This window comes from Polypterus senegalus, unplaced genomic scaffold, assembly GCF_016835505.1.
Source record: "Polypterus senegalus isolate Bchr_013 unplaced genomic scaffold, ASM1683550v1 scaffold_223, whole genome shotgun sequence".
In the NCBI taxonomy this organism is placed as follows: Eukaryota; Metazoa; Chordata; class Cladistia; order Polypteriformes; family Polypteridae; genus Polypterus; species Polypterus senegalus.
The window spans coordinates 28,067-52,477 of NW_024379739.1; the positions used below are offsets into that span (position 1 = coordinate 28,067).

The following is a 24,411-nucleotide window of genomic DNA, read 5'->3' on the forward strand; positions in this document are numbered from 1 at the left end:
GTTTGGGTGACAGTGGGAACAACAAGGAGGAGGTGCAGTTTAATGTCTAACGTGACACCAAGTGACTCAGTAAAACACCAAACTCCATCAGTATGGCCGACATGTGACTGAGCGGTGAGTCCTCGTCTTTAGACATTCACAGTGAATTCATTCAGAGGTGACAGACCACCGGAGTAACTAATAGAGGGGCAGACAATGTCTGTTCAGAGGCCAGCACCCCTGTCACTTCTGTCACTTTGTGCTCCTAAATAGTCACTGGAATGAGGCTCTTGATACTGAGACAGGCATGTGGTCCTGCTGGAGCAGCACAACTGAAAGGCGCTATATAGACTGACTGACAGGTGACATTCAGTGACACTCAGAGGACACAGCAGTTGGGGTGTCAGCCTGAAGGACATGTGGCTGTGAATCAACAGTGACCCCTGCTGGTCAGACTGGTATTTGTAGGTCTGAGGTGTCACCGCCCCTCACTATGACACTCACACCTGATTGGCTACTCAGACCCAATAATAATGGAGACCCTGACAGCCGCACTCGCCCCGCATTCTCATCCACAAATTCACTCACAGAGGTGCTGCCCCCCCACCTATAGTGGAAAATTAAGTTTGACCTCAAACTACAAACACAAAGACACCTGAGTGTGTGGGGACATCAAGTGACCGGTGGAGGGTACTGGTCAGTGGTCACATGGTGTCAGATGGCTGATTGTCACACTGCAGTGACGATCAACATAAAACCCTGGATAGAGGGGCTCAGTGAAGGAGGTGTTGAACCTGTGCAGGAGGGTCATTGTGTGTGAGACGCTATAAAATGACAGAGAGCCAGCAGGCCAGTCCAGATACACACCTATTGTGGGGCTGTAGGGGGCGCTGATTACAGTCTGCTGGTCATTGTTACACACGGAGTACTGGGAACGAAAACACCACAAACACCAGGACTTGTCGTTGTATCCAAGGCTGCACTCCACTCCCTCTCCTTTCCTGCTCAGTCCTTTATATGCGACTCCAATCAACATGAAGTCTCCACTGCACTCCACCTCCCAGTAACAGCGAGTCCCAGTCAGAGCCTCTCTGCACAGAACTTGAGGCCAGCGGTCAAATCTGTCAGGATGATCAGGATATTCAGTCACTGTCCTCTCATGTGTCACCTTCTTGTTCCCTTTCAGACAGATGGAGTTTTCTGTTTGCCGTGTTGATGTCCAGTGTGAGGGGACAGAAGTCTGAAAGGAGAGAAAAGAAAACGAGTGAGGAAATCTGGGAGTGTGTAATAGGACTGGGGGCGGAGCACAACACAGAGAATTAACAAGAACCAATCAGGAGCTGCGCTGACGAGACACTAATAGTAAAGAGCTCATCTGATTGGACAGAATCTGTGGGAATTAAAAATTAAATCATAAAAAGACAACAACAGACAAGAAAGTGAAAGGCAGGCAAGTCAGTCATTTGAAAGTCATCTCAGTCATCAGAAATTATGATAAACAACATAAGGTCACCATTGAGGTCAGAGTTCTGATGGACTGTCAACACTGACCGCTGGCTTTATTAAATGACATGTTTTATTGTCACAGTCCACATCTTTAATTTAAAATCAATCAACTGTCACACTTCACAACCACATAAATTATTCCAATAAAAGCTGCAATCAGTATTTACTATTTTTAATCTATCTATCTATTATATAGCGCCTTTCCCATCTGTCATTGTGTCTCTCTTTCATTCTTTAGTGTTTTTCCTGTCATCTCTTTTTATTATTTGACTGTCATTCTTATCCAAGGTGACTCCCATCATCTCAGATTCCATTGTTTCCTTGTCTTTTCTTTGTCCAATCAGAGCCCAAGCAGGTGAAGTGACTTGCTGAGGTCACACAGTGGTGTCAGTAGTGGGATTTGAACCCACAACCTCAGGGTTTGAACTCCAAAGTCTTCACTACCACACCACACTGCATTTTCTCCTCCATTTAAACTCTCCTTCTGTTTAATCTGAGGTCAGCTTTACTCTGGTGGTCTCATCAGGTAGGTGGGCTTCAGTCTTGTGGACCCTCAAACATCTTGAGAATATTAGCAGCTGTGCTCACTGGACCATGAAACTCTGTGGAGGAGGTCTTGTAGTCTTCACCTTGAGTTCAACAGACAGCTTTGGTGATTCTCTGCCTGAACCGCTCTATCCCATAATGCACCAGTCACAGGACCCCCATCACTCTCAGCCCCTCAGTCACACAACACTCAGACTTTCATATCCTAAGCCTGTCCTGCTCTATTAAAACTTCAATGATTTTTATTGTGATGATCCATTCAGTCAAAGCACAAACTCACATTTTAAAAAGTCGTCTCTGCTCTGAGGTTCAGGAGGCTGGAGGGCAAAAACTGGAGCTTCATGAGCTGAAAATAAAAAGAAAAGAGAAGAAGAATGGAAACTGAGAAGACGGCATTGTGGGATCTTAGTTTAGTTCTTAAACATGGATTACAAATGCAGAGGAGTTCAAATAAAACATTTATAAAATATACAAGGGCTGGCAAATTAGGCCAAATGTCGATCTGAATATTCATATTAATAATAAATATACAGGGAGTCAGAGAGTATTGAGACCCCCTCACTTTCTGCACACTTTACCGTGTTGTTGATTTAATTTTAAATGGATTAATGTGCCTGTGAGAGACAGTTGTACGTCACTGTGCTGATTGTACACTTGCTGGCCTAATTCTTCATTTAGAAAGAACCGCAGCTACACCAGAGAGTAGATAACACCCTTCACCAGCTCGCTTCAAGTACTTTGATAGATTTGTGTACGTAAGTGTATGTGTGGTATCTAAACAGAAATAAATAAATACAATAAGTGCACAAATACAAATGAAATACATATATGAACATAACTAATTAAATGTCAAAGTTACACAGTATTCAGGAAGAGCAAAGTTAAACATCACTCATCTTTACGTATTGTTTAATCAAACCAGTAGGTGGCACTATTAACAAGAATAAAAGGAACAGCGTAACGCCAAAGACTATGGAGGAATATTTCGGACAAATTTAAATAAATAAGTAAATGCGCAAATAAATAAAAGTACTGTGAAACGTGAGCATAAATAAATAAATGTGTCATGAAATGAGAGCCTCAATAAATAAATGTCATGAAATACGTTTTTTGTTGCTTTTTTATTTATTTATTTATTTATTTATTTAATTTTGTCCGTAACATTCCTACAAACAATCATGAAATACGACTTGAAATAAAACTGTCACTTTCACTCGTCAAAGTTGAGAGGGTGGGCTCTAACACCCCCTCTAGTTATTGATCTGTCTATCGATAGCACAAGAATTAATTAGAACAATTCTTACTACTGCCGATGAAATGGATTCTGCCGAAGATATTACGTATTTTAGAGAGACAACTGAAGATTTATCGGAAGAAATTACAATGTTGTGGGCTCTTTTAGACTCCAATAGAGATGAAACTATTTTTGAAAATATCGAAGAACTGGTGGACCGGACTCGACTGCACTCCAGTTCATGTGTCGCAGTTCGCTGCTCTGGACGTCCATCCTTTGACATTCCAGTTGAGTCAATAGAACACCTTCTGTTATGCGGTTTAAAAGTACGACAGATTGCAGATCTATATGGTGTATCGGAGAAGACGATCACAAGGCGAATGAGCCAGTTTGATATACGGTAAGCTGCACCGGCTCTATTAGTTTAGGTACTTTGACATGGAATGCCCAAAGCAGCGCCAACTAATATTTTGAACTGAGTATCTGACCCTTGTTTTACGAGTATAAAGTCAGGTGCAGATTCACAGCTACTTTTTCAAACAACTTTACAACTCTGATCAGTGGCAAACATTGTAACAACATTTCAATTTCTTCCGATAAATCTTCAATTCTCTCTCTGAAATACGCAATATCTTCGGCAGAATCCATTTCATCGGCAGTAGTAAGCATTTTTATAATTAATTCTTGTGCTATCGATTCACCAATCAATAACTAGAGGGGGTGTTAGAGCCCACCTCTCAACTTTGACGAGTGAAAGTGACAGTTTTATTTCAAGTCGTATTTCATGATGGTTTGGAGGAATGTTACGGACAAAATTAAATAAATAAATAAAAAAGCAACAAAAAAGATATTTCGTGTCACATTTATTTATTCTCACATTTCACTATACTATTATTAATTAGCACATGTATTTATTTATTTTATTTTGTCCAAAATATTCCTCCATACAAGACGACATTCGTTTACAATAAAATAAAATAAAATAAAAAACTTTACGTTTAATACTGCAGGAAGCAACACATTAACGTCCTAGTGCGAAGTAAAATACAGCGCATCTCTCCCCTAAGGTCAACAGTGCACAGACTTAACAATATGTTCATTCGCAAACAGCAAACATACCATAATAACGCTTTTCTATACTTGAACTGACCGTCAACATAAGTTGCAACTTTAACTAAGATGTTAAGTTACAGTGAACGCTGCAAAAAAAGGAAATGACTTACTTTGTCAGTAACACACAACACACAGTTACAAAAGGTAACAGCAAACTGTAACTTGAAAAACGCAAACAAGCAGGAAGAGACTGTGAGCGCGTTACAATTCAGGAACAAAACGCTGTGCATGCGCAGTAGTCTTGTGGGGCGTGTCTTGCCGAGGTTCAGCATAAAGCAGGGAATTTTGTTCAGTGCCTTTTGTGCTCATCAGTCTACAGTCAGTAACCCATAATGACAAAGTGAGCGCAGGTCTTCAGGAAGGTCTGCACATTTATTACAAATCAAAACTGAAACGTCTCCTTCCTAGAAGTATTCAGACACTTAATTCAGGTCTTTATGGAAGCGCTTTTGGTGGTCTTCATGACTCAGTTTCATTTCAAGCTTTGACACTCCTGGATTTGGCCAGTTGATCCCATTCTTCCTGGCAGATCCTCTCAAACTGTGTCAGATTTCAAGGTAGGCATCTGTGAACTGCCATCTTCAGATGTCTCCTGTTCTGTGGGGTCTCAGTCTTGTCAGTGAAGGACACTCAGACTTGTCACAAAGCCACTCCAGAGTTGTCTTGGCTATAGTCTTAAGGTAACTGATCCATCACCCAGTCTGAGGTCACAGGTTTTCTTTAAGGTCCTCTTTATATTTAACTGCACTTCCACTCCCCTCAGTTCTGACCTGTCACTCTGTCCCCATATTCTGATGCTGTCACCACCATCTTCACTGTAGAGATGGCATTAGGCAGGTGGTGAGCAGTGCCTGGTCCTCTCCAGACATCCTGCTTGGTCTTCTGTGTAAATAGTTCAATGTTTGTCTCATCAGATTTTTTAATCTTTCCCTTGAGGTTCTAAGGCTGTCATTTGTCTTTTACTTGAGGGTATCTTCTCCTTGGCCACTCCACCATAAATGCTTGATTTGTGGAGAATTGCTGAGATGGCCGTCCTTCCTACAGTTTCTCTCATCTCAGCAGATGACTTCTGAAGTTCTGTTGTAGTGACCATTAGGTTTTTGGTCACCTCCCTGGCCAAGGCCATTCCTTCCCAGTTACTCAGACTGGCCATTTCTAGAAAGTGTCCTGGTGTTTCCAAACATTTTCCATTCCCCAATTCTTGAGGCCGCTGTGCTCCTGGTAACATTCAAAGATTTACAAATGGCTTTATCCCTTGGCTCTGATCTTTGCCTCACCAAAATTTGCTCACGGAGGTCTACAGAAGGTCCCTTGAACTCCAAGTCTTGGTGTTCGTGCTGACATACAATGTCATAAATATTCTGTACTTTATACATATTGACAAGCAGGTACAGTTCTTCACATCTTTAGGGCTCTATCTAGTTAAGAAATCCCACCCTGAGTCGAGAGGGTGCTGCTCCTGCTAACGTCATCACTTCAATGAGTTCACAGGTCCCAAGACGAGTGACGTCACTTCCACAGCCCACTAATTAAGCTCCGCCTCTTCAGTGACACCACTATAAAATGTCACCAGAAGTGGGTGTTCATTACAGATCTGTGACTGAGGAAGACGGAGCTCCGACTCACAAGTGACTTTAACTTGACAGCCTTTGATTGCAGCAGACGTCATCATTGTGCTCCGTCCTTGTGCTTTTTATTTCATCTTCATCATTAAACGGGGTATTTCAAGGTGGTACCCCAACTCTTTGTGCCCACTCTCTCTGCTTATTTTCACAATACACACATACAGTAAATGTCTAATGTGGTGGATGGCCAGGATGGACCCTGTGCCCTTGGCTGCTTGACCTTAGTTTGTGTTTAAACAAATTGCTGTCTTTATGTGTAAACGTATGTAATTCATAATTTATAAAGTGTGTTTTACTCTGAGGCTGCACTCACTGAAATGTTCAGGTGGTCCTCAAGTACTCAGAGTTCTGACGCAGTCCTCCAATTTGCTTATCTTCACCACCAAAATCAAATAAAATGCTTTTCGTGTGTAAACTCCTTTTAAATGTCGATGGGAGACACGACTTCTGATCAAACAACAGCAGGAATATAAAACACGAGAGCCCAGGGGGAGTAGAGCTGAAAATGGATGAACGTGAACTTTTATCGTGGACTCCATCCAGCAGAATGTAATGGACAGTGAAGACAGCAGGAGCAGATTGAGATGTTCTGATGTTATAAAGCACTGACGCTAAGCTCAATTTGAGTCCATTAACGTCTTCTCTGTTCTCAAATAAACAATTCATTTGTGCTCTGAGCCGGCTTAGCCATTTAAAACACATTTCTGTTCATTAATCTTAAGGTGAGGAAAGCAAAGGAAATTAAAAGAATCCCAAAGTTAAGTGAAAAAGGACTTTTTAAGAGAATATGTGGAAAAAGAATAAAGAGTATAACATTTCAAGTTAAAATTCTAAAACATCTGATTAAACACAGCTGATTATTTAGAGAGTTTGTTATCACTGAGCTAATCAAAGTGAAAGGCACTATATAGTAAAAAATAATAAACAGCAAAGGATGCCAGATAAATGTTAAAGAGCAGGCCTTCTTCAGTGTCCTCTTATTGTCACTCCGGTCCTCCTAATGAACTTCAATAACAAACACAATGTCACCAGACGCTGTACCTGATGGACTCCTTCTCATGATGTCCCACTGGCTGATCTTCTCCACACTCTTTGTCAGACCTGACAGCTCCTTTCTGAGACCCTCAGATGAGAAATCAGCGGTGACAGTGAAGCTCATCGAGTCTCCATCAGCAAGAAGGACACAGTGAGAGGAGAAAGTCTGCATCAGGAGAGAAGAGGGGACGAGATTTCAGAAAGGAGACATTAAAAAGTAAGTAAGGCTGATAAGAGCGGGCTGTTCTGAATTAAGGATCAGTGTGGTGGGCAGTCAGCGTAGGTTTAGATGGTGAGAATGCCTGTCATTGACTTGTTGGTTATTTAGGAGAGAATATTTGGTGGAGTGTAGTGGAGCATCAGAGATTATCAACCTTAACTATCAATGAGCTTTTCACACAGGACTCCATGAGCGGAGAGTCAAGATAAAGGGACTGAGGGGGCAGGTGGGTCCAGAATTGACTTGGCACACAAAACAAGGCGTTCAGCTTTTTATGGTTCAGAGATAATCTTATTTAAATTAATTAAATATAAAGACTAACACATGTTGGGAGAAAGCTCTTTAATATGATTATACAATTGGAGTTCTGCAGCTCATAAGTGACTTGTGAGGAAATCCTAGGAGCCTTTGATTTGTCATCAACATCAGCATCATCATCAACCATACAAAAGAGAGAAAGCTACGGCAAGCTGAGTTACGTATCGACCACCATATGTGGAGTGTAAATGAAGAAGAGAATCTCCGTAATGTCTGTGAAACACAGTCTACATCAGAACTGTTGTGTGGAGTGTGAGAGAAAAGCACATGAGAAAGATGAGAGACGAGAGACGAGACTGGACTGTGGGGTTTGAGCTGTGAGGAAATGATGAAGGATTTGATTTTCATCAGTTTAAGGATAAAGACATTAGACAGTGGACTGTCAGAAGAGTTGGCACCATCCTTTGTTAGATGTCATCGATTTGTCATGTAGTTGAAGTTACCAACTTTGAGATATTTGTAAAAAGAATATTGGAAATGTTAAGGAAATATGAAAAGACGATCTGTGTTGGACTGAATGGCATGTTCTTTTCATCTTGTACAAACTCCTCAGATCTTTTAAATTTCTCTCTAAATGTTATCTGGTCCCACACACCCCAGTCTGATCAGACTCCCTGTGAAGTGTCGCTCTCACCTGCAGGAAGTGGAGATGGTCCTTGGTCTCTGAAAGCTCCTTCAGTTCAGCCTCTCTCCTCTTCAGCTCCTCAATCTCCTTCTCCAGTTGCTCCATGACTTCTTCAGCCTTCTCCGTTTCTCTCTTTTCTTGTTCTTTGATCCTCTCTGTCACTTTCCTGTGGGCTTCCTCAACGCACCGTATCAGACAAGTGAAGCTCTTCTCATTTTCATCCACCTCTCTTACTACAGACATCTGAATAAATAGGATAAAGATTTAGAATTGAGTCACCTGATAAGAATAACCAATCATGAGGCACATTTTTTTGTTATTTTGATGTTGTGAAGGACAGTTTGAATTGGCTGGAGTGACTGGTGGTACCTTATTTGCAGAAGGAAGGTCAGTTGCAGTCTGACTCCCATACACTATTTTCACTCCATTATGCCAAGTAATATCATCACTCTGCTGATGCTGCTATTAAGGAAACTGAAGGACTTTATGAGATACGCAGTCATGAAAGGCTTCCTTGTGAAGGATCTTGAGAGCCACTGGCAGGAACTGCTGAGGACACCTCTACAGTCTAGTGAGGACTCCATTTGACCTGACAGTTTGTATAAAAGTCTGCCTTTAAAAATGACATCTCCTGCTCAGCCTGAGGTTAGGAGAGGAGTAGGACAACACACAGCTGGAATAAAGAAGAAGAAGAAGAAGAAGAAGAAGAAGAAGAAGAAGAAGAAGAAGAAGAATTTGTAAAGAGGAGTTAACTTGTGTGTTAGATGGTAATTGTGTTAAAATAAAACAATTTCTAGTTTGCGGAGTCAGACATCACCGTGTCAGACCTATGAGATGGAGATGTCAAACAAGAGGGTCTTGGTGTTGGTTAGGGGGATTCAGTTTACCTTTAAATTTCATGATCTCTTTGCATATTTAACTTCTTTCATCTCTTTTTCATTGTAAAGCTCAGAGTTGTGAGTCTTTATTTCCATGTCTTATGTATTTCAACTTCATTTATGAACTTTGCATTATTACTAATGAATTTTCTATTGTAACTATGACTCGTACTTATATGATGACACCTGGCTGTGTGTTACTATGTGTGAAGTAAATGTGAGGTAAAAGGTGCCTGCTGTCCAGGATCATCAACCCCAAAAATGGAGGTGTTCTGCTGTTTTCAGAACTTTGCACATCTGGATAGTGACTCACATAACTCTGCGACAGAAGGCAAGAATGAGAAAACCTAAAAGGTCAACTCATAATCAGCCACTAGAATGAGGAAGAAATGATAGCATGAGAATTATTATTAGGGAATTTAGAAGAAGCTTTACACCAAATACAGAGAGTCTCATATGGTGTTTTTCCTTTTGATGCACATGTGGAAAACCTCCCTGGTTGGGTGGATAGGCGCCTGGCTGGAGTAGGGATGGAAGGATCCAGTTGTCATTGTCACATGTGTCCAGTTCTAAGTGAACAACTACAAGTGGATGGATCAGACCACCAGTACAGCAGAAAAATTTAAAGACTTTGGTAAAAAGCTGAGGAGCATTAGTGACAATGTGATCAGAAGTTCAGCATATGCCACATATAAGAGATAGAGATAGATAGATAGATAGATAGATAGATAGATAGATAGATAGATAGATAGATAGATAGATAGATTATAGAAAATGGCTCTCATAGAATCTTTATATAATTAAGCATTTATTCATCATAAAGTTGTATTCCAAATACACAGACACTCTTTTGAGCCATACAAGCCAATCCAAAACAAACAAAGTTTCCAAATAGAATCCAAAGACAGCGGCTGAAAAACAAAGCACTGGCAGAAAAATCCAGAAAATCACAAAAGCATAAGGCACAGCTAAGAGAATACAGCAACTTAACAAAATTGCATAGGACATTCACAATGAAACTGTGGGAGACCCTCAGGGTTTATAGGGTGGAAGGGAATCTCCAGGTGGTGATTGGCAGATGGCTCACCTCTTGGTGAGCCACACACAAACCAAATAGAACATAACAAAGGCAGCTTATAAACAAAATCAAATACAAAGAATAAAGCACATACTCAACCAAATCAACATTAACATTAATAAATAAACAAAAAGACATAAAACAAGACTTTGAACAACATCTATTGGAAGGAATCCTGGCTGAAAAATGTCACAGTCATCATGGGTATAGAGGAGGGATTTCATGCATCAGTAATAGGCAGGAATTCTAGGAGGAAACAACAAAAGCAGACGAGCGTAGAAACATAAACCGAAATGAAGGTCAGTCTCTGAGGTTGACTCTCCTTCACTTGTACTTCTTCAGCTATCACCTCTGTGTCTGGATTGGACGACACAGTGTTGAGTGACACATTGTGACCCACCTACTTTCTTTGAACTATAGACACACCCCACTAGTCTGGACCAGTACTTTACTACACTCGATGCTGTTAGTCTGTTTAATGTGAGTCTATGTTAAATAAAATAGTTTGGATAAGTTTGGTCTGTCTGGACACAGAAATGTTTGTGAAGAGTTCTGTCTTTGCTGAATGAGAACTTTCACATAAATGAATCCTGGCAGAACTGGGCATCAGAGAGTGTGCTACCATAAACAGTCTGCCAGCTCATTACAGGGTCAGAGCTACACTAGTGATCACAATGGAAGCAAATTTGGGTTTCTGCCAATTAACCAAACTGAAAGGTGAGGATGTGGTGGAAGATCTGGAATAACTGGAAGAAACCCACTGAGATACTCGAAGAAGGGGATACCTCCACACGGAAAGTGAATGGAGAAAAGTGGATCTGAGATTCAGCAGATGCCACCACTGGACAACCTTACAGTCCTTTGTGATAAAATGTTACAGCTGAAGTAAAATATTTGGAGGTGTACATTATGTTATCTCTGTACTCAATCAAACAGTGGAGATCTTTAAGCTCTGGAGTCTAACAAAACTCAGAAAAACCACAATGAACAAGAGAAGGCCATTACAACCTCCAGAAAAAATCAAGAATTTCCCATCTTTCCAAAAGAGGTATTTAACAGGAAAAGACAGGCTCTCAAATCAGAATTTATTTCGTGATAACAAAAGAACCTGAACAACTCATCTTTAAATCAGAACATCATTATGGTGAACATGGAGAGAAGGCTAATAAGATCTTAGCTCAGCAATCAATAAGCAGGAAGTTTGCAATGCAATAACAGAAATTACCAGCACAACTACAGATAAAGTAATGAAGCCTAAAAAATATAACTCACACATTTAGCAAGTACTTTAAGTCTTCATATTCTACTTAGCTTAAAGAAGACAAGACGCCGTCTGAGGAGTTCTTTGATGTAAAACAAAGAGAACAGCTGGACACTATTAGTGAAGAGGAACTGGACAAACCTCTGACACTCTCAGAGTTACTGGATGCTGTAGACTCACTCCAAAGTGGGAAAACAACAGGCTCTGATGGCAACCAGAGGAATTTTATAAAGACTTTCAACTAAGTTAGCTCCACTATTATTAGCTAAGTTTACAGAAGCTACAGACAACAAAATCTACCCAACCTTCCCAAATTTCCACACCTACCACCAATTTCTTTTCCAGAAGAATTCCTGATTAGTCTTGAGGAGTCAGACAGCATCTCAGAAACATATTAAAACATTTCAAAGAATCTCCCCTTTAAGGATCCTAGGATACGGTGGGAAAAGGAATTTTTAATGAATATCTCAGAAAAGGAGTGGAAGTCAGTTATGCATAGAATACACTCCAGCTCCATATGTGCGAAATATTCAATTATCTGATATCGACTCTTTCATCGATCACATTTATCTCATTTAAAATTGGGAACAGTCGAACCTGCGAGTGTGGGAAACGATATCCAGCCTAACTGTGCCACATGTTTTGGCAGGAAAACAAAGTAACATCATTTAGGTCCAAAATGTTTGAATGTTTTATCAGACAGCCGTGGGGTCACAATCACTCCTAACTCACTAACAGTTGTGGTTGGTGAGCTACCAGAGGGGCCTAAAGTGGAGGAGGACACATTGACTGTAACTGCCTTTACCACATTGTGAGCTCGTGGACTTGTGCTACTGAACTTGAAGACCACCAGCCCACCTGTGATAAGTCACTGGGTCACTGATGTTTGACATTTAAAAACACAAATTCTCACTTAGAAGATCTGTTCAAAACCTTTTTAAAATATGGCAAGATCTAATTAATAAAACTTTAAAATAAGCAACCATAGCAGGGGAAAAGGAAAGTCTGACTATTTTTTTTTTTTTTTTGATCTATCTATTTAAATTATCAGGAATTTTGGCCCAGTTCTCGGCTCTTCTCTCTTTTTCGTGGCTGCATCGTAAATCCTGTTTGGTAGTTTTTAATTTTTTTTGTTTGTTTAGATTTCTGTTTTAACTTTGTGATTTTTTTTATTATTTTTTCATTTGACTTGGAAAGTCATTTGTTGTATTAGTTCAAATTGAATGTATGCAATGATATTTTAGAAATAAAAACAACTCATTAATGGACGTTGTGCCCGCTGATCTAATTCAGAACATCAGCGTCGACCTTCAGTGTGAGTTTCTGTCACTAGAGTTAAGTCTCCTTTAAGCAGCTGATGGAATATCAGAGGACTTTAGGGTGATGCTGTCTGAGTCTCCACTGAATAACGCCTGGGATTCTGTCAACAGTGAAGGCCATGAAGGACACCACAACACGTCTTCTCTAACTCTCCCTTCTCGTGACCCTACTCATCATCACCAGTGAAGCTCTGCAGCTCTTCAAGTTCTCATTTATTTCTCCCCTCTTTGATATGAAGTGTTGTCATCCTATTCTACTCACCTTCATCTCCTCCACCGCCCTCCTCGTCTCCTTCAGTGTCTTCTCTCTCTCCTCAAGTTTCCTCTTGATGTCACTCAGTGTCGCCCCCAGCTGTTTCTGCTTAGACACACAAGAAGACATACATCAGAATTCACGTTCACTTTGTGATTTCTTCTTCTCTTTCTATGTCCTGATATTTTAACAAAACATTTGTTTGACATTTCATGACACAACTTAGATTTGATTTAACAAACAGGAATGACAATAAAGATTAAAAGAAAGGATTAATTTAATTGACGTAAGATTGAGTTTGGGCTTGAAGAGAACGTCAAATACAGAAGACAGTTTGAAGGCACACTGATGTGTGAGTTAGTTCTTGACATTTAGAAGACATCACATCAACAAAATAGGAAATGTGAAGTTCACACAACACCAAAAATAATAAAAACAAACTGGAGTGTAAAGTAAAGAAACCGGTGAAAGGCCAGGATGACTTAAATCATGTCATGTCAGTAATTAGAGGATCTACAAGGCCATTTGATCACTGATACAGACATGTGAGGAATTGTCTGCCATTGTCATTTTCTTGAGTCAAGTAAGATAACGAAATACACAAACGATTCTGTTGAATTCAGGAAGAAGGCAACTTAAGGTGATAGATAATTATTTTTAATAAAACTAGTGAGCTATGCCTCCTGCTCACTTCGCTCACTCACCCCAAGGTTTTGTTCATGTGACGCTATGAACATTTAAAACATTGTACAGCACCTGTCCTTTTGTCTCACTTACTTGTCATTCTCTTCTCCTGTGGTGGTCCCACTCCCAAGATGCGCTCCTATGAACAGAAAAATTTTCTATTCTTCTAATTGAGAGACAGAACTGTCCCCTCCGACTACACACGGAGCTCGATTCACTCCTTAAAAAGACTTATGTTTGTTTGAAGTGTCTGAATAACGTTTGTCTCTAAAATCTCCTGTGTATCTGTGCCCCTCTGTGACCCAAGCGTTACCGCGTACGTGGATTTCACTTTCACCAAACCACCAATCTTTTAATTCTTGCGGAGAGGTCTCTTCATTTGGGAAGAAACACTACTTTTCCCTGATGGCAAAATGAATTAGACGATCTACAAGTCTCTGACTTAAAGTTTCAATCCAAACAATATATTCAATCTCTTTTCACTGTTTCTGTTATTTACCTGAGTAATAATTTCTGTTTGTCTGTGTGAATGTGATCTTTACTTTCATTTCTGTTGACTTTCGAAATGGCCAAAGTCTCCATCTTGAGGATCTTAAATCCATCTCTCTGGACTTCTAAAAAGTGTCTTCAGAAAGATCACGTCTAGTCTCTTATAATAGAGAGATGTTTCTTATGTTCATGTGTTTTGGTTTCAACAGAGCCTTTAAGACCACCAAGCTATCCCTGTTAAGGGGTCAGCTCAGAGATGTGCAGGTGGGTGAGACTGTGGTGTCCTGATGATGGACTATCTGTCAGGCAGACTCAAGGACTGTGTGAGGAACACTGGAGCAGCACAAGGAACAGGCCTGTCTGCTTTACTCTTCACTCTGCGCACCTCACACTGGAAAGAACACAATTTGTCTTTTCTTGTATATCCAAAAATCACCCAAGGAGTGTTTCAGTGGGCTTTAACAGGCCATTTTTTTGAGAGCCCCCTACTCCAGATACCCTAAGAAGACAATAAAAAATAAGAAAATCGAGGTTGAATACACACACAGTAGAGCTAATGTTCCAAAGCCCCAGTCCACCTAAACTGCATGTCTGTCGATTGTAGGAGGAAACCCACATGAACACAATGAGAACATGCAATCTCCACCAGAGACAAGTCACAGTCGAAAAATAAAATGTATTTATAAAATAAGGACAACTGAAGATATGCGTATTCAAGTGTACACAGACAGAAGACATCAACAGACAACACTAAACATGAGTCTGTGTTTCCTTAGTTGGTTCTTTCTCTTGCACTTTAAGAAAGGCACTTAACTTGTGATTTTATTTCTCATAATTTTTATCCAACAAACATCCCAGGAAACATCATTCATTCAGAACCAACTTTTAAATTTTCTCGTCTCAGTTCTGCTTCAGTTCTTAGTTACTTATTAAGTTTCTCGAGTCAGCACAGTGGTGGCAGTTTGGTTTTCCTCACAGGTTGTCTACACTCCCTTACAGCTCCTCTGTGTGTGTGAGACGCTGCTCTGAACTGATTCAAGTCCACATTAGCTTTCTTACTGAATTTATGAAGCTAAGCCTTCTCCTTCACACAGTTATGGTGATGTCAACTCCCAGAATTCACCCCATGGCTTTATCTTAACTACCAAGTCACAGTCAGAAGTTCTCAGACTCCGAGCAGATGAACTCCTGACTTGGTTTTTGGTCACTCAGGTGGAGGTGACGCTTTGTCCAGATTGTTGTGTCCATGGAGAGCTTCCTCTGTCACACATTTAAGAACATTCAGTTTGCTTCAGTTTGTCTTTCTTCTAACAGATTCTTTTCTCTCTCTTGGACTTTTCTTCTGTGACTGTGAGTTGTTTATTATAAATAACAATGCTAGTAATCCCAGAGACTTATTTTCAACAATTGATCATCTGTTAAACCAGGTAACACAAAGGAATGCCCCCAGAATACTTCCAGTGAAACCTGTGAGAACATTGCTGTATTTTTCAATCAAAAAATTAATGATATTAGAGATAACATAGTATATCTCCCTAACACTGCAGAACCTCCAAAGCCCCGCTACTCCGTTATAAACAAATTAAATGCTCTCACCAGGGTAGATTTACCTGAATTACATAGTATAATCTCTCAACTGAAACCCTCCACCTGCGTCCTTGACTCAATACCAACCAGGTTTTTCAAATAAATATCAGGCGTGCTAATTGACAATATTCTGGACATAGTTAATTCGTCATTAGATACGGGGGTCTTTCCAGACTGTCTTAAAACTGCTGTAGTTAAACCCCTGCTAAAGAAAAATAATCTTGACCCCTCTGCCTTTGAAAATTTTAGACCCATCTCTAACCTGCCCTTCTTAAGTAAAATTCTAAAGAAAGCAGTCATTATGCAGTTAAATGACCACCTCAATAAACCTGCTATTCTTGATAAATTTCAGTCAGGCTTCAGAACAAATCACAGCACAGCAACTGCACTCATTAAAGTAGTAAATGACTTGCTGGTAAATGCAGACAGAGGCCATTTATCTGTTCTCATCCTCTTAGATCTGAGTGCCGCATTTGACACCATTGATCATAATATTCTTAGAAATCGCCTTAGTCAATGGGTGGGCCTCTCTGGCAGTGTCTTAAATTGGTTTGAATCCTACCTGGCAGGGAGAAAATTCTTTGTGAGTTGTGGTAATCAAATCTCAAAGACACATGATATCCGATATGGTGTTCACAAGGCTCTATCCTGGTCCGCTGTTATTCTCAATCTACATGCTTCCGTTAGGTCAGATTATCTTCAGGTTACAACGTGAGCTACCACAGATATGCTGATGACACACAGCTGTACTTATCAATAGCACCTGATGACTCCGACTCTCTCGATACTCTAACACAATGTCTTACTAGTATTTCTGAATGGATGAATAGTAATTTTCTCAAACTAAATAAAGAGAAAACTGAAATTTTAGTAATTGGCAATAATGGATTCAGTGAGGTTATCAGAAATAAACTTGATGCACTAGGATTAAAAGTTAAAACGGAAGTAAAAAATTTAGGGGTAACTGTTGACTGTAATCTGAATTTTAAATCGCATATTCATCAGACCACTAGGACAGCATTTTTTCATTTAAGAAACATAAGTAAAGTTAGACCTCTTATATCATTGAAAGATGGAGAAATTAATTCACGCTTTTGTTTTCAGTAGACTAGATTACTGTAACGCACTCCTCTCAGGACTACCCAAAAAAGATATAAATCATTTGCAAGAATGCAGCTGCTAGAATCCTAACTGGGAAAAGAAAATCCCAACACATTTCTCCAGTTTTGATGTCACTACACTGGTTACCTGTGTCATTCAGGATTGACTTTAAAATACTGCTTATGGTTTATAAAGCCTTAAATAATCTGCTCCATCTTATATATCAGAATGTCTGACACCTTATATTCCAAATCGTAACCTTAGATCCTCAAATGAGTGTCTCCTTAGAATTCCAAAAACAAAACTTAAAAGAAGTGGTGAGGCGGCCTTCTGCTGTTATGCACCTAAAATCTGGAATAGCCTGCCAATAGGAACTCACCAGGCTGATACAGTAGAGCAGTTTAAAACACTGCTGAAAACACATTACTTTAACATGGCCTTTTTATAACTTCACTTTAACTTAATCCTGATACTCTGTATGTTCAATTCTTCATAATAATTATTCACAGTGGCTCCAAAATCCATACTGACGCCTACTCTCTCTTCTGTTTCTTTTTCCAGTTTCTTTGTGGTGGCGGCCTGCACCACCACCACCTACTCAAAGCATCATGATGCTCCAACATTGATGGACTGAAAGCCAGAAGTCTACGTGACCATCATCATCAGGTCCTTCCATGAGAACCCTAAATACAAAGAAGACTGTTTGACTTATGTTAGGTAGATTGCTCAGAGGGGACTGGGTGGTCTCTTGGTCTGGAACCCCTACAGATTTTATTTTTTTCTCCAGCCTTTGGAGTTTTTTTTTGTTTTTTCTGTCCACCCTGGCCATCGGACCTTACTCTTATTCTATGTTAATTAATGTTGACTTATGTTTATCTTTTATTGTGTCTTCTATTTCTATATTCATTTTGTAAAGCACTTTGAGCTACATTTTTTTGTATGAATATGTGCTATATAAATAAATGTTGATTGATTGATTGTTCTGCAGTTTCAAGTCTTTGAGGTTTCACACTTACTTATCTTTTAGTGTCAAAAAAATGTACAGCTGCTGGTTGACGTCCTCCTTCAGTAATTCTACAGATTTTAGAGGTGGTCTCTCTTACTTGTGCATCTTGCTTTCCTTTATCAAGTGAGGACTGAATGAGAGCCCCATGTTCAACTCCATTACTGCTAATTCCTCCTAAGTGTTGTCCATCAAGTTGAGTTTTGGCTCCTTCTTCAGTCACAAAGTGATAAAGAGTGACATACTGAGACATCGCTGGGTGTCATTTGCTGTGTTTGATCAGACTGATCAGATGGCACCCAAAACTGTCAAGGAGAGTCCTGGTGAAGTGAACTGACATCTGAGCTGAAGGTACGACTCAATAAAAGAGGGGCAGGCGGTGGCAGCTTAAGAGAAAGACTTCTGACCAAGCAGTGCCAGTCTGTCCTACAATTATATGTCTGCTTTCAGGGACATCTGAAGAACTGATTTATGTAAATCAATCCAAATCAAATGATAGCCAAACAATAGAAAACACAAATAGATCAAAAATTAGATGTCGATATTACTGACCTGATTCATAGTAAACTGAAAAATATCAGGCCACTTCATAGACTTCATTGCTGTTTAAGATGTTGGTTTCTAAACGTGTGTTCACCTGTGAGCCGAGCTCCTTTAATATTCCAGCGAGGACTCGGCCACATTTGTGTCACTTACTGTGACCTGGCAGAGCCGATGTGACACTAGTCCTTTATTTGAAGAAACACCAAATGGTGGACTGAAGTTAAGTGTCTCTATCTGAACTTACTGTACATTGAGGTTGTGTAGTAGTGATGGGGGATTTGAAATTTGGCTTAGATGGTCAGACTTACACTTCTAGTAAGTTCTTTACACTCCTGCTGGACTTGTTAGGGTTTTACCAAATATGAAAGCTCAGAGTCTTTGTCATAATCATACATTTGGTGGGATTATCACTCAGGGGTTTGACATTCAAAATGTCCTTACTGCTCCACTAAATAACATGATGTCTAATCACTAATGAAGAGCCTGATGAGTTATATCATTAAAAACAGAAAATCTACACAGGAATAATATATTGACATTTCTGAGCTGAACTTATTGTAAGAATCGTAGACTTAACTCTGGAGTACAATACAGATTGACATGTGACAATAATGTGTCTCTTAAACAGCCCTGAGATCAGCCAAATGCAAACTCTGATTCTTTAAAAATGGACAAACACCACAAAGGCAGACGTGCAGCTAAGCACACTCAGCGTGTAAGTGTCAGCAGTACAGAGTGTGTCTATTGATGTGTCAGACCTTCTATTGAATTACGTTTAGGATGACATTGTGTGCTCACTTACTACGCTTACATCAGCCAACTGTAACATCATCTTGTTAAGAACACCTCAGGAGGGTCTGAATGTCAGACATTTCTACGTGTAGCCCACTTGACACTCGCACCCCTGCCAGTGGACATTTCTAGACAGCAGGCTATAGATGGCCTCCCACTGCCTTTGAAACTCAAAAGAGAAACTGATCAGAGCAGAAAGAAACTCAGCTGGCTGTGAGGAGAGAACTCAGTTGTTTGTGGGCCATCATGGGGATCTCATCCTGAGCTGTTTCATGACTTGCACCAGTCTGACCAGGATGGACTCCAGCAGCCAATGCTCTGATCTTGAAACATCAGGTTTATAAGGTCCAGTAAAACCTCGATTATCAGTCAGGGGTCAGGACCGAGGCTGTGACGGATAAGAGAAAAGACGGATAACAGAGCAGCTACTTTGAAAATGACATACAGTAGATTAGAGTAGCGATCAGTCGTAAAAAACTATATTAACAAAATGAATTAATTTATATAATATTGTAATGACCAGCCTAATAAGCAAATACAACTCAGAGGTCCTGGGGCCTCATGAATAAACGGTGCGTACACACAGAAATGTTTAGTAAGATCGTTACCACCTTCAAATAGCGATGTATAAAACTTAAATTTGGCATAAAGCCATGCACATTAACACAGTACCTCATACCTTGTCGTACGCAAGTTCTCCGCTCGGTTTTGCAGATTGGCGGCACCCAGCATCAACGCAGTGCTACTGTTCCTGTGTCATTACTCTTTCTTTCTTAGATGTACATTCCTGACGCGGCATTATAAATATAATAAAACTAACCGCATATTGTTTATTAGTTTAATGCAACTGATTGTAATTAACCTGTAACAACATAATGGTCCAGGGAATAGCCATTGTATTCCAAATACCGTAACTGCTTTAGCGTTGTTACTCTCACTGCACCTTCTTCTTCTTCTTCTTTCAGTTGCTCCCGTTAGGAGTTGCCACAGCGGATCATCTTTTTCCATATCACTCTCACTGCACCACTCGGAGTATTTATATAACTGTATCTGAGTGGGGAATCACAGCAGCAGCTGATCGGAAAGATTAATTATCAGGACACAGCATCAAGCACACGCTGCCTCAGACACTGCAAACCGCTTCAGAGCTCTACTGTATGGACCTCGTGGTTCACAAACAGTTTCATCTCAAGAACTCTAAACTCACTCAATCAAGTGCTCCTTGTAGAACTGTCTGTACTTATAAGTACAATCACCTCACTGTAAACTTGAGATAAAGTTATAATATTACACAGCCTGTGCCAATTTATATAGCGCATATTTACATATGATGACAATATAATTTTTAAGATGAAATGCAGCAAAATATGTTGATTATATTATACAGATAAAACTAACTTCATTTAAATAATCCTAATTGTTAATAATTAAACATGTGAGCACACGGTGCGACAGCGCTAGCTAGTTCACAGATTGATCCTGATTAATTGCTGTATGCTGGAAGGATAGACGGATAGAATAATTAAACACGTACTATGAAGATATTTCAGTGTTCCTTAAAAGTTTTGAAGAATCTTCATTCTAAGCTTACAGATGGCTTAACGTCCATTACAGAGCTGATTGTGTGGCGATTGGGTATTTGGAGAAAGAAAAGTAAGGACAGGAATTGGGTGTTAGTATGTTTGAAAGAGACAGTACCGCCACCGTGTTCCCATGTTTAATAACGTGCTTTAAATCCTATCATCATGAAAAAGATATCACGTATTCATCTCAGTATTTTAATTATTCAGAGAGCTGTAATATCACGAATGTAATGGATTCTGTGTCCTGTCGGAGGAAGAGAAAGCCCGTTTAAGAAGCACGTAGTGATTCACACACATAGACCACATAGAAGATCAAATACAAAACAAAACATTTAACGTTCTACTTTAGTTACGATGGAATTTGAGAAACTAGTAAATTAAACAATTATAAGATGAAGTTTTTGATGTTCTACTTTAATGACAAAATAAACTTCTTGATTAAAGTGGAATTGTCGAGATTAAAGTTGACATTTCCTGCTTTTTTCCCCACTGTGTGCCTTTTTTTTCTCTGTACCCTAATAAGTTTTCATGCGACACTCAGACGGTGGGCTACAACTCGCCTTTTCACGGCAAATTGGATATCTGACAACTTCTTATTTCGGGCACTATGCGACTTAGGGGACTTGAGCTTTCGAGTTTCTCCGACAGTCTGTCACTCGATCAACTTCCTTTTGTTGATTATACCACTGTTTAAACCAACAAATAGTAAGTTTTTCCTTTGCCTTCACTTGGTTTTCACTGAAATTCTATTTTCCCCTATGCTTTTCCCATTGTCTTGTCACAGCATGCTGATCTTAAGGGCTATTTAAATTGATTTGCATATTCAAAGAGGCGTAATTCTTGGAAGAGTTTGGGTGGGACAGCAGGCGCGTGCACGTCCGTAACTTTTCACGCTGACTGGGATTTATTTAGCAGAAGAACGTTGAAGTTTCAGTTCGCACAGATTCCTGCATCTAGTTTTTTCTGTGTGTAAGTACATTTCGGCTTTTGTGCCTACGTCATGTTATAGTGTGAATTCTACGCTGGCGCACGCATGAGGCCCCTGGACTTTTCTGCGTTTTACATGAAGTCTTTGTTCTCTAACAAGCGGTGTCCTGTCTTATACTCCGTTATTTGGCTTACAGAGCTCACCTCCTAAACAATCAAAGAAAGCTTTCCCTACCGATCAGTTGATCTCCTGCCACTCGTTGTGTATTTCTGACACCACAAACACTCCTGCTTATTGTCTCCTGACTCCCTGCTCCACACCTTCCCTTCTCTCCTCACTTCTCCTGTCTGCCCCTCACAGAGCAGAAGCCCCTCAGCCAGTCCCATCACTTACAGCTTTCCGCCCTTTCTGCCCCCATACTGAACATCACAAGCTGCCTGAACGCCACAATATATTAACACAACCTGATATAACAGAATATATAAAGAAAATTACAATGCAGAAGACCATTAACATTAATACAGAATAACATTACCATTACTGGTTTCCATTTTCAACACATTTTTCAATTTTTTCAGCATCCCACTTTATATCGTTCACTGTTGGCCTTCCTACTCCGTCATTGAAGCAATACTTGAATAGCTGTTGCTGTTTCGTAAACGTTTAATAAGTTCAAACAGCACACACATTTGTTGATAGGCCATAACAATGTATTGTAGTTTAGTTTAATTATAACAAAAGAGAAAAGCTACAAACCGCTATTAAAGGTGAAGGTACGTAACGGACACTGGGATTTCTGTTGTTCCAATGTGCTGAACTCGCAGTAGTAATGGGGAGACACTGGCGTGCACAAGGTTGGGTTTTATTATTTAGTCCTGACAGTTAATCAAGTGACAGATAATCGAGTTTTACTGTAGATGAATAGATTTCTCTGTCACATTAAATGTACAAATTCCTTAACTCAAAGTAATTCAAACAGTTTCCATTAAACACTAAACTCCACTCACCTCTTTCTCTTCTCTTTCCGTCTCCAGCTCGACCATTTTATGCCCATTATGTCCAGACACCACACACATCATACAGATACAGGAATCATCAGTTTTACAGAATATCTCCAGACTTTTCTGATGTTTCTCACAGAGTTTCTCCTTCAGATTTCTATCAGGATCAGTCAGTTTGTGATGTTTCCAAGCGTCTCCTTCATAGTGAAGCTGCAGGTGAGTCTGACAGTAGGAGGCCATGCAGGTGAGACAGGACTTCACCGCTCTGAACTTCTTACCAGTACAGAAGTCACACTCAACTTCTCCAGGGCCGGCATAATTCTGAGGAGGAGGAGAACTGAGTGTTGTCTTCTTTAATTTCTTGATGACTTCATTCAGCAGAGTGTTTCTGTTCAGCTCAGGCCTTGTGGTGAAGGTGTGTCTGCACTGAGGACAGCTGCACACTTGGCTCTGAGAGCTTTCCCAGTTGATGTGAGACAGGAGCCGTGAGGCACTTGAGACAGAAATTATGTCCACAGGGGATGGTGACAGTAAAGACCCCAACTGGGTCAGTCAGGGTGTCCAGACACACCGAGCAGGTGAACTCATCCTGTGATACAAACAGCTGGGCTTCAGCCATCGTCAGTCTGAGTTCCTCTGTAATAGCCCACCTCAGACTCATTCCATTTAAGTACATAAGAGTGACCCCTCCAGCCTATCACTTCTCAGTGCCCCACACGGACTCGCTGTCACCAGCACTAACAAATGTACAGATGTCTCTGAGACACATGAAGGCTCGTATAACATTTGGTTTTATGCCAGTTACCAACTAAGGGGGTCTTTCTTCTGCCGCCCTTGCTCTTCTGTAGCCAGCAGACACACCACATGCACTTCAGATCAGGTCATCTACCTCAACCTAAGCATATTCAGGCCTGGCCAGTACTTGGACTTGAGACCATCTAGGTACATCTTGGGTGTCTGCATTAAGAGGTGTTGGTGAGGCCAATAGGGGGCTTACCCGGTGGTCTGAATGTGGATCCCAATGCCCCACTGCAGTGATGAGGACATTGTGCTGTATAAATGGTGCTGTCCTTCAGATAAGACCTAAAACTGAAGTCCTGCATCTCTGTGGTTATTAAAGATCCCTGTGTGTCCTTCATAAAGATGTCTTTGCTAAATTGCCCCCCAAGGCCTTGTCATTGTGTCCCACTAATCATCCCCTGTCTCTCATTAGCTAACTGTTTCTTTCACCACTTCACCTTCTAATAGCTCATGTGTGGTAAACGTACTGCCACAAAAATGACTGCCGTCACATCAAGAGGTGGATGCTGCACATTAGTGGTGGTTGAAGTGGCTCCCCACTCACTGTGTAGAAGAGCTTTGAGTAGTGAGAAAAGCACAATAAAAATATAAAGTATTATTATTATTATTGTTCATGCACAACCTCTCAGCGTTGATAACACCCAAGGCAAAAAAGTAGTCATTTCCAACATCTGTTGCCCTAATATTTACTTCAGTCACTCAAGAAATAAAGACAAAGTATAGAAATGTCAAAGGAATGTGTCATTTAATAATCTGGGATGAAATATAAGTGATCAGCGTGGACCTCAGTTTTATCATTAGTAGAACAACACCTACTAGAATGTAAGCCATGTATTAATAAACAGATGGCACATTACAAAAATTTGTAGTAATATAATGTATAGAATGTTGGAATGACAAATAATTCTG

At 40.2% G+C, this 24,411-nt stretch overlaps 1 protein-coding gene across 1 annotated transcript; it reads right to left on the reverse strand.

Moving 5' to 3' along the window:
* Positions 1-1,084: 1,084 nt before the first annotated feature.
* On the reverse strand, positions 1,085-23,649 carry LOC120519976 (tripartite motif-containing protein 16-like). Its single transcript, XM_039742686.1, has 7 exons — positions 23,624-23,649; positions 22,708-23,194; positions 13,000-13,095; positions 8,211-8,444; positions 7,045-7,204; positions 2,312-2,377; positions 1,085-1,219 (listed from the first exon to the last, which is right to left on the reverse strand). Exons 1-7 carry the CDS (start codon positions 23,647-23,649, stop codon positions 1,137-1,139), a joined length of 1,152 nt encoding a protein of 383 aa, XP_039598620.1. The 3' UTR covers positions 1,085-1,136.
* Between the last annotated feature and the right edge of the window lie 762 nt (positions 23,650-24,411).